At 40.5% G+C, this 19,419-nt stretch overlaps 1 protein-coding gene across 43 annotated transcripts in view; it reads right to left on the bottom strand.

The window, feature by feature from the left end:
• MYBPC1 (myosin binding protein C1) overlaps nt 1–19,419 on the bottom strand; it is a 138,374-nt gene that overhangs the window by 112,653 nt on the left and 6,302 nt on the right. For 40 of the 43 annotated variants that reach the window (XM_040407324.1, XM_040407317.1, XM_040407447.1 and 37 more), the window contains exons 2-3: nt 10,338–10,580; nt 6,419–6,466 (exon numbers count right to left, since the gene is read on the bottom strand). In XM_040407324.1, coding sequence (XP_040263258.1) covers nt 6,419–6,466; nt 10,338–10,580 — 291 coding nt within the window. The remainder of the gene's footprint in view (nt 1–6,418; nt 6,467–10,337; nt 10,581–19,419) is intronic. The other 3 variants (XM_040407367.1, XM_040407528.1, XM_040407462.1) reach the window with 1 other exon arrangement.

Here is a 19,419-nt window from a genome sequence, read left to right as displayed (position 1 = left end):
TGCTCGTCTATCATACTTCTAATTGCTGGGTGTATCCTTGCCCTTTCCACATTGAAGTATCTGTCAAGTTTCCAGCCTGCCACAGTTTCAAGCATGCAAACACTAGATTATCTTTCATGCAGGGTTGAAGGTGATATGTATTAACAAGAGTGACAAGAAGACAGCGACCAAAAAGATCTTCAAGATACTGAAAGTGCGTGGCAAGAAACCCCAGATATTCAAATGTTGTCTCTGGTTTTCAGATACTTTATGGATATCATTAGGGATTGAAGGACTGAATTCTCAGCTGTCATCAAAACCATTCCCACAGTTCAATTTACTTAACCTTTTGTTAGCAAACCCGGTTTTGTGCTGAAAAAACAGAATTCTATTCGTTGTTTGCCATGGATAAAGAAACCCCAAACCATCCAGAAGATCGGAGATCAGTAATATAATATTTACAGAGTAACTAAACCTTTGTGTCAAATTTTAATAAGATGTCCCTAATTCCTTAATAAATCTTTTTCTAATATATTTTATTTATTAATTTAGTATTTTTATCATACTTTTTTCTCCCTAAAGTGCACCATTCACTGTGCACTTAAAACTCAGTTCTCTGTACACCACTGACAACTCAGCGGTGTACGGAGTACGGACTGTGAAGGTTATGAATGGGGCTGCATAAGCAGGGAGTACGGGCAGGAGCGCATATTGCTGCTCCTGCCCGTGCTCCCCGGAGAATTACTAACTCCTGGCATAGAACATGGGTACCCTGTAACCATGTACTATGCTAGGGTTAGCTGAGCGGGCTCCTGCTTCTGCCTGCTTCACTAAGCTAAGAGCTGGCATGCAGTTCTCTTAGCTTAGCAAAGCAAGAGCCCACTATGCTCAGCTAATCCTGGCATAGTACATGGGTACAGGGTACCCATGTGCTATGCTATGAGTTAGTAAACTTCCGGGGTAGCAATATGCGCACCTGCCCTTATTCCCTGCTTATGCGGCCCCATTCATAAACTTCACAGTCCGTACTCCGTACACCGCTGAGCTGTCAGTGGTGTACAGAGAACTGAGTTTTAAGTGCACAGTGAATGGTGCGCTTTAGGGTGGAAAAAGTATAGTAAAAGTATAAAAGTAATTAATAAAGTATATTAGAATGGTTTTATTAGGGCATCATAATAAAATTTGACACAAAGGTTTAGTTACTCTTTAAGAAAGCCATTTTCCAACACTGATCATCCCATCAGCTTTACATTTGAGGCTAGCAGTAGACTGGCATATTTTGGCTTCAACACATGGCATGCCACCTTCACACTGCAAGCCACTGGCAATCTGGCAATGCTGTGCTAAGAATGAGTGCATTTATCACCAGTCTTCTGCCTTCCGTCACACATTCCAATGCTGGTGGCAGTCCCTCAAGTGCCACAGTGTTAAAAGTTTTCAGGAAGTCTTAGTCAGCAGATTTCGCTACTTGAAGCAGACCTGACACCGTCTCAGCTGAACATATAATATATTATATACTTTTTTCGTCTTTGTTTTTTTACAATAGAACTTCATGTCCTAAGGCAAAAAGCTGCTGTTGTTACTTGTGCAGTGTAAACAGCAGAGCCGGCCGGCACTCGCTCGTGTGTGCACGCTGCACAGGGAAGGATCGAACTCCAATCAATAACATACGAAAAATCCCAGCAGCTGTGCCTTCATAAATGCAGTTTGATGAAAGCATATTGCCGAAACGCGTCCTGGTTGTTTGGGACACATGATTTCAACAAAGAATAAAGTATATGCATTTACTTGTTCAGTGTCAGGACCATTTAATCCAGCACATCAAACAGTATACTAAATAGATTAATTATAATATTCTAGTCTCCAATAAGACAATTGGAACTTGGATTATGCCAACAAATATGCTTTCATGTTTCATGCCATTTCTCAGATGGGATTAACAGTAGGAGACAAGCAGACATGTGATGCTAAACTTTTATCATGCCTACTCTTGCAGATAATCTAGCAGGTGTTAAATGTGAAAATCATTATCAACCATGCTCTATGGGGTTTCTTAATATGTCAATTAACCAACAATGCCATTCACAGAAGTGCTAATGCAATTGTTTTCTAGGAACTCGGGTCATCCATATGTGGGATACTTTGAGCTTAAGCACTGAGAATTTATAGTAGGTTGTTATTTCAAAAAGGCAGACAGGCTGATCTTAGACAGTATAAGCTACATTGCTAAGCACTCTAGATTGCAGCAAGTGGTCCTTGACAATCTCTCTAGTACAAATGCAACTATAGCCTTTAGGGAGGCTATACTTTCTATAGATTCTGTATTTCATTTAAATTTAAAGAATTTTGCAAGTGAATTTTCAGTAAAAGCACTTCTCTCAAGACAGAGGTACAGTATTTTTCTCTACGTATCTCTCCAACGTCTGCTCCTGTATAGGGATACAGTGACGTACGTTGACCATAAGGTCTCATTGTAAGAAAATGCTATTTTTTTTTTTACTGGATGTTTTTTGAGTAGAGTTGAACAAACTTGTGGTTTCAAGTTCGGCATACAAATTTCCGTTATGGATTCCGCTACTACGAACCTTCAGGTTCAGGTTATCTAAGAATTCCGTTATGGATTCCGCTACCACAAACCTTCAGGTTCGGGTTATCTAAGAATTCCGTTATGGATTCCGCTACCACGAACCTTCAGGTTCGGGTTATCTAAGAATTCCGTTATGGATTCCGCTACCACAAACCTTCAGGTTCGGGTTATCTAAGAATTCTGTTATGGATTCCGCTACCACGAACCTTCAGGTTCGGGTTATCTAAGAATTCTGTTATGGATTCCGCTACCACGGACAATAACTTATGGTCCATGGTAACAGAATCCATAATGAAATTTTTAGATAACCAGAAACTTTGTACGCTGAACCTGAAACCACAAGTTCACTCAACACTATTCTTGAGTAGCTTAATATTTCATACAGTAAAAAATGGCACGCCAGTATATACCAGCTCATATCACCATTAAGATGTAGGGAAGAGATGAATTTGAGTGTGATTGTAGTCTGTTATTTAGGAAATATGAAAGTTTGCATGGGGGCTGTGGACACGTAAGAATAGGAGAATTGTACAGTCATGTGAAAAAATTAGGACACCCTTTGAAAGCATGTGGTTTTTTGTAACATTTTTAATAAATGGTTATTTCATCTCCGTTTCAACAATACAGAGAGATTAAAGTAATCCAACTAAACAAAGAAAACTGAAGAAAAGTCTTTTCAAGATCTTCTGTAAATGTCATTCTACAAAAATGCCTATTCTAACTGAGGAAAAAGATAGGACACCCTCACATGTATTCCCTCTTAAATTGGCTCAGATCTCACACAGGTATATCACACCAGGTGCACATAATTAGTAGATCGTTACTCTGCATGTTGAATGAGGCTTGCCCTATTTAAACCTCAGACATTTAGTTTGGTGTGCTCCTGACTGTTGAAGTGAGAGTGAGCACCATGGTGAGAGCAAAAGAGCTGTCAGAGGACTTCAGAAAAAAGATTGTAGCAGCCTATGAGTCTGGGAAGGGATTTAAAAAGATCTCAAAAGATTTTGAAATCAGCCATTCCACTGTCCGGAAGATAGTCTACAAGTGGAGGGCTTTCAAAACAACTGCCAACATGCCCAGGACTGGTCGCCCCAGCAAGTTCACCCCAAGAGCAGACCGCAAGATGCTAAAAGAGGTATCCAAAAACCCTAAAGTGTCATCTCGAGAACTACAGCAGGCTCTGGCTACTGTTGATGTAGAAGTACATGCCTCTACAATCAGAAAGAGACTGTACAAGTTTAACTTGCATGGGAGGTGTGCAAGGAGGAAACCTTTGCTTTCCAAGAGAAACATCGAGGCCAGACTGACATTTGCCAGCGATAAAGTTGACAAAGACCAGGACTTCTGGAATAATGTTCTTTGGACAGATGAGTCCAAAATTGAATTATTTGGACACAACAGCAGAGGACATGTTTGGCGTAAACCAAACACAGCATTCCAAGAAAAGAACCTCATACCAACTGTGAAGCATGGAGGTGGAAGTGTCATGGTTTGGGGCTGCTTTGCTGCAGCAGGACCTGGTCAGCTCACCATCATAGAATCCACGATGAATTCTACTGTGTATCAGAAGGTGCTTGAAGAACATGTGAGACCATCAGTTAGAAAATTAAAGCTGAAGCGGAACTGGACCATGCAACATGACAATGACCCAAAACATACTAGTAAATCAACCAAAGATTGGCTGAAAAAGAAGAAATGGAGAGTCCTGGAATGGCCAAGTCAAAGTCCAGATTTGAATCCCATTGAGATGCTGTGGGGTGACTTGAAAAGGGCTGTACGTGCAAGAAACCCCTCAAACATCTCACAGCTGAAAAAGTTCTGCATTGAGGAGTGGGGTAAAATTTCCTCAGACCGATGTCGAAGACTGGTAGATGGCTACAAGAACCGTCTCACTGCAGTTATTTCAGCCAAAGGAGGTAACACTCGCTATTAGGGGCAAGGGTGTCCTATCTTTTTCCTCAGTTAGAATAGGCATTTTTGTAGAATGACATTTACAGAAGATCTTGAAAAGACTTTTCTTCAGTTTTCTTTGTTTAGTCGGATTACTTTAATCTCTCTGTATTGTTGAAACGGAGATGAAATAACCATTTATTAAAAATGTTACAAAAAACCACATGCTTTCAAAGGGTGTCCTAATTTTTTCACAAGACTGTAACTAAAAATAAGGATGCTTCATTTATCATTTTAGATGCATTGGAACAATTTAAAGCTGTTGTTCCATGAAAAATATTCTACATTTTAAAGCAGCACCTGGATCTGAATATTTTTATAATTAAAATTGCATGTAATTAATAATTTATTATAGCCACTGAGTTAATCAATAAGCTCTACCTATATAACACCGCCACCTGCTATTTGTTGTTTTTCTTATTTCTATGTCCACCTTACATTGCTGGTCGCACATGCTCAGTTTCATCCTTCAACTGCCACCAGCCATATCCACAGTTAGAAGCTGTGACAGTTACAGGGAAAGAGCTGTAGCAGAAAAGAGACACCCCCTGTGCCGTAATAGGTAGAGTGCTGCAGCAGCATAAATCATAGGATAACCCCATAAAAAATATTTCTGAGGGTGTACAACATTGTTAAAGGCATTGTCCAGTCAGTCAAATATTTTCAAGAATGATATTAATATTTTTTAATATTAACCTCACTGACATTCTGACAAGTGTTGGAATTGGAGCTGTGTGGATATGAATGAGGTAAGTATAATCCATTCTGACCTTTACTTTAGATTTATTGACCAGCAGGACAACCTCTTTAAGGTGGCACTTATGCACATCTCCTATGGAAATCCAGTAGATTGGTGGTATCCCTTTTTTTTTTTTTAATCTGGCCCTATTCAATCACTATTCACCCTCCTGAAACGCGCGTTGAGGCGCACTCTGGACCCTCTGCTTCATGCTCCTTTTTCCCCCTCCCCTCCGTTTTTTGGTCCTACAGTAACTGGGGAGTGCAGGAATCTTTAGGTGGGGGTCTTACCCTACTTCCACTGCAGTGTTGGTTTCACTGCACAGAATTTACCCTAGATAGGTGTCAGATTACTTTTGGATGCAACAGGATTATTAACCTCTATGATAGCAAAACATATTTCCAGCTTTTGTGGGAGCGTGTTTATGTCGAGGATTCTGAAGACCATTTCATAATTCAATGCTTTTTGTCCTCATTTTGATTTATTTTTGTTATATTTATGTATATGTGTCTCAATAAAATCTTTTTATGCATTCCTTCAGCCTTTATGCCTTTGTTTCTCCCTGTTGGGAGTTTGTTTGTAGGTTCATTTATATGGATATTCTTTGACTGCTCCCCTAGATGGATGAAGTGTAATGTCATCTTATGTGTACCATCCTGAAAGTCATACTTAGGAGAAATACAGTCCCATCAGTGCATCATGGGATTTTTCTATTAATATTGGGTATTCCATACAATACAATATGAAAAACTATCATACACCATGAAAAACACACCAAGTAAATCGTATATAAACTGCACAGTATGTTAATAGACAGACAGATAGATAGATACAGCAGTCATAATTTTCAAAAGTACAAGAGTATACTAAAATGTCTAAAGGAATATATCTATTGAGATATTTTCGAAGTGTTAAAATTGGTCAGAAAGAGATCTAAAATGTTCTGAATGCATTTTAGATCTCAACATTTAGTGTATAACTATATAGGTGATAAGAGAATAGCAATTATAATTATTAATAAGGATTTTATATAAATAAATGTAATGTCTGTGAACGCCCCGAGTGTCAGAATGAGAGTCCTCAGGACTAGCGTACTGTAATACCTCCAGGCTACGTGGTGAAAAACAAATGATTGCAGAGTCACTAAAACTTGGGATACTGACCTTCTCCATGAGGTGGTGGGATTACATTGCTTTCTTTAAGTTTCCCCTCTGTAACAAATAAAATAAAAGTTTAGGACTTTGAAACATATAATTGCTCCTATATTCAGCCCATACATCTTCCATTAATCAGATGTCTTCATCTGTGATACAGATATGAAATTGCAGAAAAAGCATTTGCTTTTCCATATTGTAGATCAGTGTAGCAGATATCCAACATAGAGTATATGACAAACAAAGCGTTTAATGTGATAGAAGCATTACCTTTCTCAAAGCAACCAATATGCATTTCCCTCATTTATACAGTATCTATTGACCTGAGCACCCTACCTAATAATACTCATGAGGTGTAGTGGTAGTGTCCATTGATTACCCACATTTACACCCAGGTCTTCTGAGTGGATCATTGGAGTATTTCATGCTCCGATGCTCTCCCTTGCCCTGCGCTGGATGGCGCTGGGGACGTGCTTCTTTGTTTATGTTTTTACTAGCTCTGTGTGCTTTTATTGTGTAAAAAAACCGATTTGATACATATGCAAATTAACCTGAGATGAGTCCTGTCCCTGACTCGTCTCACATACAGGACTCATCTCAGGTTAATTTGCATATGTATCAAATCAGGGTTTTTACACAATAAAAGCACACAGAGCTATGGGGACTGGGTATTGTGGATGTGCTAGCGGCCATCTAGCAACCCATGTCCTCAGCTCTATACCCAAAATCCCGGTGACAGGTTCCCTTTAAACTGCAGAACTGTGAGTAAAGAGATCGGTGCAGAAACAGGAGGCTCAGTCGAGAGACTTTTGAGAACGTTTCCAGAGAGGCCAAAGGGATAGAAAGAGGACCCCCAGAAGATATAGAGATTAACCACCTTGAGTGACTGAACACTAGTGTATTTAGAGACGTTAACCTGGAATAAGTATTGGTAATCTTTCTCATACTGCTGTCTCCATATAGCACTTCAGCATTATTCTTGTGCCAGTTGGTTACATATACTGTATACATATATGAAAATTGCCCTCTATAAGGAGAGAAGTTATTGACTGTTATTCAGGCTACTTTCACACTAGCGTTTTTGCTGGATCCAGCAGGGTTCAGCAAAAACGCTTCCGTTACTGATAATACAACCATCTGCATCCGTTATGACCGGATCCAGTTGTATTATCTCTAACATAGCCAAGACGGATCAGTCATGAACTCCACTGAAAGTCAATGGGAGACGGATCCGTTTTCTATTGTGGCAGAGAAATCGGATCTGTCCCCATTGACTTGCATTGGGGGTCATGCCGGATCCGTTTTCCTCCGCATCCCAGGACGAAAAGCAAACTACAATATGTTGCAGTTTGCTCTCCGGTATGGGAACGCAACTAAACGGTATGGAATGCATTTTGGAGCATTCCATTCTGTTCAGCTCAGTTTTGTCCCCATTGACAATGAATGGGGACAAAACTGAAGCATTTTTTTCCGGTATTGAGCCCCTATGACTGATCTCAATGCCGGAAAACTAAAACGCTAGTGTGAAAGTAGCCTTAAAAAGTTAATGAAAAAAATCTCTAAACTTGTGTGTTCATCTGTTTACTAATATAATACCCGACTGCTTACACTGTCTAAACTGCCATGCGGTAACAAGATGTGACAAGTGATACCAGTTTGCTGCTGACAGCAGTTGTGTTAGTTTATTCATGGTGACATTATGAATGCGTATACCGAAACCTTACTGCTGTCAGCATATTGTCAACTTGTTATATGTCATACTGGTGGGATATGATATGGTTCTGTAACAAGAGAATACATATACAGGGGTATTATACTATGAGGAGGGAGGAAGCGTTATGTATACGAGGAGTTATATTACGGGGGGAGAGCATTATATATATATGGGGAGTTATACTACAGGGAAGCGCATTTTATATATGAGGGCATTTTATACTACAGGAGGGAGAACATTATATATATACTACTGCTGCAGGGGAATTACACAGGGGGAGGGCATTAAATATACTACTATTATAGGGGGCATTATAGTGCAGGAGGGGGAGGTGGGAGCATTATGCTAGCACTACAGGGGATGCTATACTACAGGGGGCACTATATGAGGCATTATAATATAGTCCAGGACACTACAGGGGCTATTATAATACAGGGGGAATTATAATACAGGAAGCACTACAGGGTGCATTATATTACAGGACGGCACACTACAAGAGGCACTACAGGAAGGGGCATTATAATACTGGTAGGATCACTATAGGGGGCATTATAATACATTATAAACCATGGGGCATTATACATATGGGCACTACAGGGGGTCATTATAATACAGAGTACACTATAGGGGGTCATTATGACTACAGGGGGCATGGCATTGGGGCTTTATAAATACTGGGGTCACTCTGGGGGCATTGTAGCTACTTTGGACAATATGGGGACTTTATCACTACTGGAAGCTGTAAAGGGGGTGCCTTGTTACTGCTAGGGTTACTATAGGGGGACTTAATGCCCTATGGGGGGCATTATTAATATTGGGGGTACTTTAAGGGCATTATTATTAGGCACAATACAGACAGCATTACTACTAATAGAGTTGCTATTGGGGGTACTATAGGGGACACTTTTACCATTGAAAACAGTCTGTGAGCACTATTACGGTGGGGAGGACTATCTGTATAGCACTACTGTTTCTGCAGTATAGTGTTTGTGGTCATTGGGGAGCACAACGGGCACTGTATTGGGGGCAGCAGCAGGATGACACTGTTTGGGCACCAGGAGGATAAGGATGATGGAAAAGGGAGGTACCTAAGATGTCTGTGTGGCAAACTCTGCAGAGATCATGTCATCATGGCAGTCTGCTTCCAATGGAGAGGATGAGAACATCTACATCAGAGATGTCACTGGATGTAAGAGGTATGTGGTGGAGTATTCTCCTTTATGTGTGATAGCGCTGAATGTAATGTTCATCTACATTTGTCGTTAACAGTAGGGCTAGGGAGGAGAGAGAATATAGGTACGAGTGGAGGGCGGCACCATTTCAATTTTCACCTGAGGCCGCAGAAAGGCTAGAATCGGCCATGGATATAACACACAGGCAGAATAATAGCTGGATGTCATTTTCTAGGAAGCTAATTGCTATGAGATGTGCATGTCAACTGTGCAATAAATCAGGATCAGCACAGGCTAAATTAACCAATACATTTAAAAGGACACTATTTTTAGATGATATATATATATATATATATATATATATAATACAAAATGAGAGCAGCAGCACTACTTGCAGATGAAGCCGGGTGCAAAATCCTCTGACCTTTGGCTGTCAGGTCAAATAAGTTATATATAAAATTTAGGCTACTTTCACACTTGCGCTTTCCCTTTCCATTATAGGATCTCAATGGCGGGGGAAAATGCTTCCGATTTGTCCCCATTCATTGTCAATAGGGACAAAACTGAACTGAACAAAATGGAATGCTCCAAAAGGCATTCCGTTCCGTTTGGTTGCGCTCCCATCACGGACAGAATAACACTGTAAGCAGTGTTTTTTCTGTCCGCATTGTGTTGCGGAGCAAAACAGATCCGTCCTGACACACAATGTAAGTCAATGGGGACACAATAGAAAACGTATCTGTCCCCCACTGACTTTCAATGGAGTTCATCACGGATCCGTCATGGCAATGTTAAAGATAATACAACCGGATCCGTTCATAATGGATGCAGTCGGTTGTATTATTAGAACGGAAGTCTTTTTGCTGATCCATGACGAATCCAGCAAAAATGCTGGTGTGAAAATAGCCTAATAATGTTCATTGATAAAGATAGACTTGAAAGAGTCCAATTAGGGATGTCATGCTTGTGTTTTTCTAGATGTGGCCATGAAAAAGTATACGGTATATTCTCAACAAGTATGTGTGTCTGGTTGTATTCATACCTTCTTTTAGGCCGCCTTTTACTTTGGAGTCTCCACTCACATGAGAAAACTCTTCTTGATGGGTGACTTTATTATCCACCATTACTGTGCGCTTTGTGTGCTCCGTTTGGCTGACTGTCTTTTCTGTTTTTCCATCCTGCTGCCATTTGACTTGGACCCCAGTCTTGACGGTCTGGGTTGTGATCTCGGTTCTGCTTCCACCTGCTACATGAACAGTCTTTTGTTGTTCAGTGAAAGTAGATCCTGAAATATAAAAAGAAAGACCTTGTCTTGCCTGCAGAAGGGACAGAGCTGTGTTTTCACAAGCTTTTTGTCAGTACTATATTTAGATGTTTTAAGCGTCAAAAGGATTGTCCGCTTTATTAGTCTTTATGACAGGTGCAGCACACACAAGTGCCAAATTCACTTTTTCATGATAGCTATTCTGATAGATACCCTGATGTAATTACCAGGAAGCTCAGACAGGGCTGTCCTGTATATATGCTGCTTGTCTTGTGATCTTTGTGACAAAAATAGTGGATGTTAGCATGCATTTATATGAATGAGTTAATTTTAGCTTGGCTTTTTTATGGTAAGGCAGGCGTACATTGTATGAAGCAGGAAACCATTAACTAGTCAATCTATTTAAACTACAGTAGACTACTCTATATGATCCAAAAATCGGAACGGTTTGTGCCTATGAGAGGCCTCATTTAATGTTCTACCATACAAAAGCTGCAAATTTTTGCTCAAGTGGCATTATGCCGCACTTTCCCCTTCTGGATAAAGCATATGAGGCTTAGGCCTCTTTCACACTACAGTATGTCCATTTCAGTGTTTTGCGTTCCGTTTTTCACGGATCCGTTTTTCCGTCTTTTTGTTTCCGTTGTGTTTCCGTTTCGGTTCCGTTTTTCCGTTCCGTTTTTCCGTATGGCATATACAGTATACAGTAATTACATAGAGAAAATTGGGCTGGGCATAACATTTTCAATAGATGGTTCAGAAAAAAAAACGGAACGGAAACGGAAGACATACGGATGCATTTCCGTATGTGTTCCGTTTTTTTTGCGGACCCATTGACTTTAATGGAGCCACGGAACGTGATTTGCGGCCAAATATAGGACATGTTCTATCTTTCAACGGAACGGAAAAACGTAAATACGGAAACGGAATGCATACGGAACACATTCAGTTTTTCTTGCGGAACCATTGAAATGAATGGTTCCGTATACGGAACGCAAAAAACGGACCGCAAAACGGAAAAAAAAAATGGTAGTGTGAAAGAGGCCTTATCGGGAGGGGCATGGCCTCCAGCGGCCTAACAGATTTACTATAATGTACACCAGAAAAACTTATAGCTCAGATCTATGTCAGCTTATAGCTGGCATATGATTGCTTTTCTGGCGGATGGACTGGCAGAACATGCGGTAAATTGGCATGCACCTCCTAATAAATGTGGAGCGTCTTACTCCAGCACATTTTGTATTAAGACTGACATAGGAAATACTAATATGAATAAATCCCCCCACCCTATATTCTTTAATGCAGGCTTTCAGATAATCATTGGCACTGGGAAAAAACACATGTCTATATGTGATGATTCAAGCACATGTTTAAAAGGGATCTTAAAGGGGCTGTCCACCTTCAGGGGCTTTTCGGCCAGACCCACCCCCACATTTCTGGACCTGCAGAAGGAAAACAAACTTATACCCCGTTGTTTAATTCAAGCTCCTTCAGTCCCATGCCACCGCTGCCACTCTGTGTTACCCACTGGAAAACTTTCTGTTTGATGGGGGTCACGTGTCTACTGAATTCAATGACTGGCAACAGCAGTGACATGTCCCTCATGTGTCACCCAGTGATGTGATGCATCAAACAGTAAGTTTACTAGCAGGGACTGGAGCTGGCAGTGGGGGACAAAAGAAAATAGAACCCAGCGGGTTTAGGTAAGTATGCTTCCATCCGTGGGTCCAGTGAAGTGGAGGGGGCCTGGCCAAAGGCTTCCAAATGAGGACAACCCTTTTAAGGGCTTTAACACTAACAACCTTATATTCAAGGGTCAGAGAACCCCTTTAACCTTAAAGGGTTTCTATCACTTCGTATGCCATAATTAGCTGTCAGACACTAGCGATCCGCTAGTGTCTGCTCTGGCCAACCATCCTAATATAACAGCTTTTGGGGCAGCCGTTTTGCTAAAAAAATAACTTTTATAAATATGCTAATGAGCCTCTAGGTGCTATGTGGGCGTCATTAGCACTTAGAGGCAAGGAACAGGCGCAGTGGAGATGTCTGAGCAGGGAAGTGGTCAGACATTCTCTGCGCATGCGTCGAATACAGCCGCGCACGACGCATGCGCGAGAATTCGTCCGTTGCGTCACACGGAGGATCGCATTCATCAGGAGATGGGCGGGCTGGAGGGACGCGCTGGGCGGTGGCTGTGTATGAAGGTAGACGGAGCCTCTAGGTGCTAATGACGCCCACATAGCACCTAGAGGCTCATTAGCATATTTATAAAAGTTATTTTTTTAGCAAAACGGCTGCCCAAAAAGCTCTTATATTAGGATGGTTGGCCAGAGCAGACACTAGCGGATCGCTAGTGTCTGAGAGCTAATTATGGCATACGAAGTGATAGAAACCCTTTAATAGCTAAACATCAATAATTGCAACGTATTTTGAAACACTTCCATATTGAGATATGTAAGGTAAAATGTGTAAACTTAGTTAAATTCATATATGGAGTTTTCCTAAAAGGGGAGCTTAGTTTTGGAAAATGCCAGTATTAGAAAAATGCCTTGATAAATTGATCACAAAATGTTCCAATACTGGGACTCCCTGCAATCAGCTGTGAATCCAGCAGTAAGTGTTTAAATTCCTTGTAGCACAACTAGAGGAGACATGAAGCATTACACAGGAGGTCCAGAATGAGAGACAATGGTCTGGTTAAAAGATGAGGGTCCCGAACAAGTGTCCATGCTCTACTAAGCCATTTCTCTTGATATAGTACAATGCCACAATATAGGCTTGATAATACATGTTTTCCTTGTGTTTTCTGATCAAATGTCTCAATAAGTCAGTCTCACATGCAGTCCAATGAACATAACTATGGAACACATATGTACATGTAATAACTGTGGAACAAGTGATCTTTGTACAGTAGGAAAACTATAGATCAGTGTGGGGGGGGGGGGGGTTACTGTACAGTACAGACAGAATCATAGTTACTGTGATTCATATACACTTCTCAATTAATGGTATAAAATAGTGTGTAAAGACTTTGAGGTTTGCAGAAGCACCACTAGGGGACAAAAAAAAACCAATATTAAATGCTATTCATGGTTGATTAAAACAGATAGTTGGTCTTGTAACATTTAATCCATTCTAATTGCACTGTATAAAAGGACTTTAATTCAGTATTCGTAGAGATTTTGAACAGATTAGCAATAAGGTGAGGCATGTTGTATGGTTGGTAATGGAATAATAAGTGTTAAGACTAAGTGACATCTGCTGCCGGACTTGTGAATATTTTCTGGAACTGGGATATGTGGTATTTTTTTACTATTCTGCCAATAGGTTTTTGAGAAAAACAACGTACATTTATCAAAAGTAATGCATGAGAAAAGTAACCCAAAAGCAACCATACAACATAATGTCACCGAAAGAGAAGACGTCATCGGCGCAGTTGCACTGAGGGAGTGCTGAGGAAGCGAGAGTCCTTCTCTCAGAGCGCCTGCGCCGAATGAAGACAAGTAAGGCGCAGGCGCGGGATTTGAAATGCTGACAGGGAGGAGGAGAGCGCTCTCTGGCCCTGTCAATCAACAGGAGGAGGGGGCGGTTTTTTAAAAGGAGGATGCGGCGGCTACCAGCAAGTAGACACCCTACTTGCTGGTAGTGAAGTCATTTGCATATTTTAAAAGATCGATTTTTTTATGAAACGAAGCCACAGAACAAGGTAAGAGCCCTATATAGGGAATAGTCGTTCAATAAGGATTTTAACAAGCCTAAAAATGAAAAATGTGTTTTGGGGGTGACAGAAGCCCTTTAAAAACTCGTACTCTGCCAGGCTGCCCAGCTCTATGAACATCAGCAGCATCAGGACCAGGCCAAATGAAGCATTTGCATGGTCAGGAGATTGTAGCAGGCAAGACAGCAGAGAGAAACATTCAAATTCACCAGCTGACGATTTGCGCACTGCTTGCCTGGGCATCCCTGAGGGTCAAGAGCAGAGGTCAGAAGAGGAGCAAAATGCCTGAATTACATAATTACTGTACATAATGATTAGATTGAAAGAAGACACGGGTCAATTAAGTCGCGCCTACACACTTAATGTGTTGATCCAGAGGAAGACCAAACCCACTGAGGCAGATGCCAAATGCCCAATTTTTGCAATAGAAATTGCTTCCCAACTCTAAATCCAGGAATCAAATTCCAATTTCGAAAACTCTAGTAGCCATAACTTGAAATATTACAGTACATTCAAGAAAGGCATCCAGACTCCTCCTGAACTTGTACAATAAATCAGCCATCACAGCCTCATCTGACAGAGGGTTCCATAGTCTCATTGCTCTTACAGTAAAGAATCTCTGTTTATGTTGACAATGAAACCTTCTTTCTTCTAAATGTAGAGAATTCCCCCATGTAACAGTTGCAGGCTTACTGTACATTTTAAAAACATCATTGGCAATATATTTGTATTGTACTGTTTATTTATTACATTATTATTTAAATATTATAATTAGGTCTCCTCTAAAGCCATACTTTTTACAAAATGAACAATCCCAAGTGTGATAACCTGTCCTGGCACTGCAAACCACGCATTCCCTTAATTACGTTGGTCGCCCTCTGCACCCACACTACGTCCTTCTTATACATAAGTGCTCAGAATTGTACATAATGGGGAAGATATTTATCAATTTCAACGCATCACATCAAGATATATCAATTTCTTGATTTGTGCCAGAATGTGTGGTGCACACTTGCTGCATCAAATATATACGAAGGGTATGTGCCACACATTTGTTTCAATTATGACATGCTAGACACGAGAGGGAGATTTATCAGGCTTCTAGGCCAGTTGTTGCAATTTTTGATTCAAGTCCTGGTTTAAAACAAAAGTTACAACTTTTTAGCTTTTTCAAACCTCACTACTTTTCCAAAAAGTGGGCAGGGTGTGGGCTGGAGGAGGGCCTCTTCAGCTTCTGGCTGTAGTAGATAGTTTACATTTTAGATTTTTGATTCTTCATGGAAATATCGAATGTTGTTGCCCTACTAAAGTCATATTAGTAGATTTATTTGCACTCACTAAATGGATCATTGACCTGCTGAACAGGGGGACAGAGCAGAAGAGTGATATATGTGCTAATTAGTATATGTGGCAGCATTCCTGCACTCTGTAATATCACTTGAAAATGATGAAAGAAGAATCGTGTGACCTTTATTAAAATACCAAAGAAGAAAGAAGCCGGTGATTGAGTCTCTTGCTTTATCGGTATTAGTTATCTGCTTATTATTCTTTCATCTTCATTTTCTCTTATTTTGGGGATGACATTTTGGAGCTTTGGAACCAATTACCAGTTTTCCAAAGAGTTATGGTCTCAGGTTACAATATTTCCATCTTACGATGGTCATTCTAGAACCAATTAATATTGTAACCACATGTGAGACATGTCAGTGGAAGATGATATTTTGGCAGACTTTTGTGTATATTGTATTTAGTGTTCTTATTATTTCAGTTAGACTGCAGAACTATTCTCATTGGTCAAATGTAGTGATCCACAGGCATAAGTCCTGCTATGCGCTCTGTTTTGCTACATTAAGATTATCCTTATTGGGGGTTCATACAAATCACTCATGCCAGTGCTTTGATGGCTTTTGAGACTTAAAGGGGTTTTGTCACGTGGCATTTATCAAGTTAATACAAGGCACTTACTAATGTATTGTGATTACCCATATTGCTTCCTTTGCTGGCTGGATTCATTTTTACATCAAATTATACACTGATCGTTTCCATGGTTATGACCACCCTGCAGTCCATCAGTGTTGATCATCCTTGCACACTATAGGAAAAAATGTCAGCCTCTCTAGTGACCGGGACCGTGGGAGCTCACATAGGCTGGTGCTTTTTTATATTATGCAAGTACAGCCACCACTGATGGATTGCAGGGTGGTCATAACCATAGAAACGAGCAGTGTATAATGTGATGGAAAAATGAATACAGCCAGCCGAGGAAGCAATATGGATAATAACAATACATTAGTAAGTGCCTGGTATTAACTTCCTCTACATAATAAATGCCATTTTCTGAAGTGACAAAACCCCTTTAAGCTGAAGTTATATTTGTAGAATTCTGGAGCAAGGGTACTTTGGACTATGGACGTTTAAGGACTTTTGTCCTTCTTGCTACTGAGCGAAACCAGCAACTTACTATTTTAGTGCACCTGGAATGGTTAACTTGAACTATGATTTATGCCGTTGTTTACATTTTTACTGTTTTATATATTGTTGAACTGCATTTTATACGTTTATTGCAATATATCATGTTCTTATGCACTGTTATTGCACTATATCTGCACTGCATTGTGGAAAGGGTTAATACAGAGCCAGCTAATACTGAGAGACTTCGACACTTTCTATCTATGCACTGAGAAGTTAGAAATAATCCACAGTTACTATAAAGGACTATGCAAAGTTTGGGATGGAAAAAACCAGACATACTGACCTTCTAACTGTCTGACTCTGTTGTTTGCATCTGAAAACTTGTTTATGCTTGGAAAAACTGCTTAGTCATTCCCATAGAATTCTGTACTTCTCCACTCCAGATGACTGAGCCACCAGTCCTATGGCCAAGGTACCAGCCTTCTGAGAGAGTGAAAGGGACAGGGAGGTCCTTCCTCAGCACAGAACCATTTTCTGCCAGGGAGGAGACTGGAGAAGCCAACTCAATGCCTTGTCTGTATTGTTCCCGCAGTAAAGAAACACTCTAGTTTACGGCAAACTTTGACTCTTTGGACTTATTTCAAATTGGGGAGCACCATGCCTTACCTTCCCCTCTGGAGAGCAGCAACATGTGATAAAACTGCAATGTTTTTTAGGGATCCTGTGTAGCGTTGGGGCCACCCCAAACCTGGCCACTGCACATACGCTAATATGTGACAACAGAGAAAAAGGAGGACATTGCAGCTATTGAATACTGATTGGCACTAGGACATTGTGGATAGCACTGAAGGACAAACTTTACTAAACCTTTACTGAAACGATGATGGTGTAGCAGTAATTCTCAAAACCCTCTAAACCTTATGCTTTCATAGTCTGCTCTTCTTTTCCAGCATGTGGAGTATTGACCCATAAAAAAGTATATAGGATCTGTACTTTGCATACAGGGATAGCTGTCAATCGCTAAGACCACCCACTAGATTCCTTAGAATATTTTGACAAAATTTTAGAGAAGACATTGCTAGAAATTACCCCTGATTTTCTAAAATAACGATACGCCGAACAAATAATTCCTTAGCAATATAAAGGCACTTATCAAACTTTAACTAGTGTGGAGCCTAAATAGCAGCTGTCACATCTCATGACTGGCTGAATGAATTAGTATCAGTTATGAAGGCCCCAAGATGTATAAGCTCTGAGCAGCTGAGACCCATAGCAGCTGCATGGTTTGGTATGGGGAATGCTATAATCATGATTTCAACTGTGCACTGTCCACAAAAGCTCAAAAGTTGCAAAGACCAAAACTGTCTGACTTCCCAGAGTTCTAGAACAATCCATAAACTACTGTACAATCTATACACATTCAGTTGGTTAACCAATGTTGGTAGGGGTTCATGAATTACGGTACTGAGCAACTATCACAAACTTCCTGATTTATAGGAAATATGTGGTTGTGATTTATATAATCAGTTAGGGAATTACATATTTTAGATATATTTCTTAATTTATCTTTATGGTCACTAAAACTTCTTTCTAATGATAAGACAAATAGTTCAATGATAACATTTTAACTGCCCAAAACACTAGGAGCTTGCATCATAGAGTAGTAGTTGTCAAAGATTTTTTAGAGTGCTAGAAAGCAGGGGGCTGTATAAAATGAAAAGTCCCAAATTCACCCGTTAAAGGGATTGTCTCACTTCGGCAAATGGCATTTATCATGTTGACAATGTTAATACATGCTACTTACTAATGTACAGTGATTGTCATATTGCCTTCTTTGATGGCTTGATTCATTTTCCATCACATTATACACTGCTCGTTTCCATAGTTACGACCACCCTGCAATCCATCAGTGGTGGCCGTGCTTGCACACTAGAGAAAAAAGAACCAGCCTATGTGAACTCCCATAGTTCCAGCCACCAGAAAGGCCGGAGCTTTTTCCTATATTGTGCAAGCACGGCCACCACTGCTGGATTACAGGGTGGGCGTAACCATGGAAATGAGCAGCATATAATGTGATGGAAAAAATAATCCAGCCAACAAAGAAATATGGACAATCACAGTACATTAGTAAGTGCCTTGTATTAACTTTTTCTACATAATAAATGCCATTTGCTGAAGTGAGACAGACAACCCATATAATTGTCCTGTAGCTCTATCCTTTCCCAGCCTGTAGCAGTTATGTGCCATTCCTTCACTTATGATCTCTGAGGCCACTGATTAACTACAAGGGTAATGTTAACTATGAATGACACGTGGCCACTGCAGCTCCAGTGGGGATTAGAGAGGCATTTCAAACAGTGCCTTGTAGAGATGATCAAATCAATTAGTTCGAATCAAGTTTGGTCCTCACTCAGCCTGTTTGAATAGTGAGGAGCTGACTCTGCTGCTCAAGAGTCTCCCCTTTCCCCATTGATTGACAGCGCCAGACATCTGTAACACCCCAGAGTGGTGTTACCACTCCTGCACCCTGCTACTGTCTTTATTGGTCTAACCTCATGTCATCTTATGCATTTATTTCCAGGTCCTCCACCCTGTGCATTCCTAATAATGTTGTTATGTAACTGTTCATGTAATGTACCTGGTTCACTAGCAGGTGGCAGCGTTTCTGGCAGAGCTATCTTATATAGAATGGAACTTTTCATTCCATTTTAACCCCCTCTCCGGAGAGAA

The sequence above is a fragment of the Bufo bufo genome, chromosome 1, assembly GCF_905171765.1.
Source record: "Bufo bufo chromosome 1, aBufBuf1.1, whole genome shotgun sequence".
Lineage (NCBI taxonomy): Eukaryota > Metazoa > Chordata > Amphibia > Anura > Bufonidae > Bufo > Bufo bufo.
The sequence above is the reverse complement of the archived record's forward strand: the minus strand, read 5'-3'. Positions and strand labels throughout refer to the sequence as shown.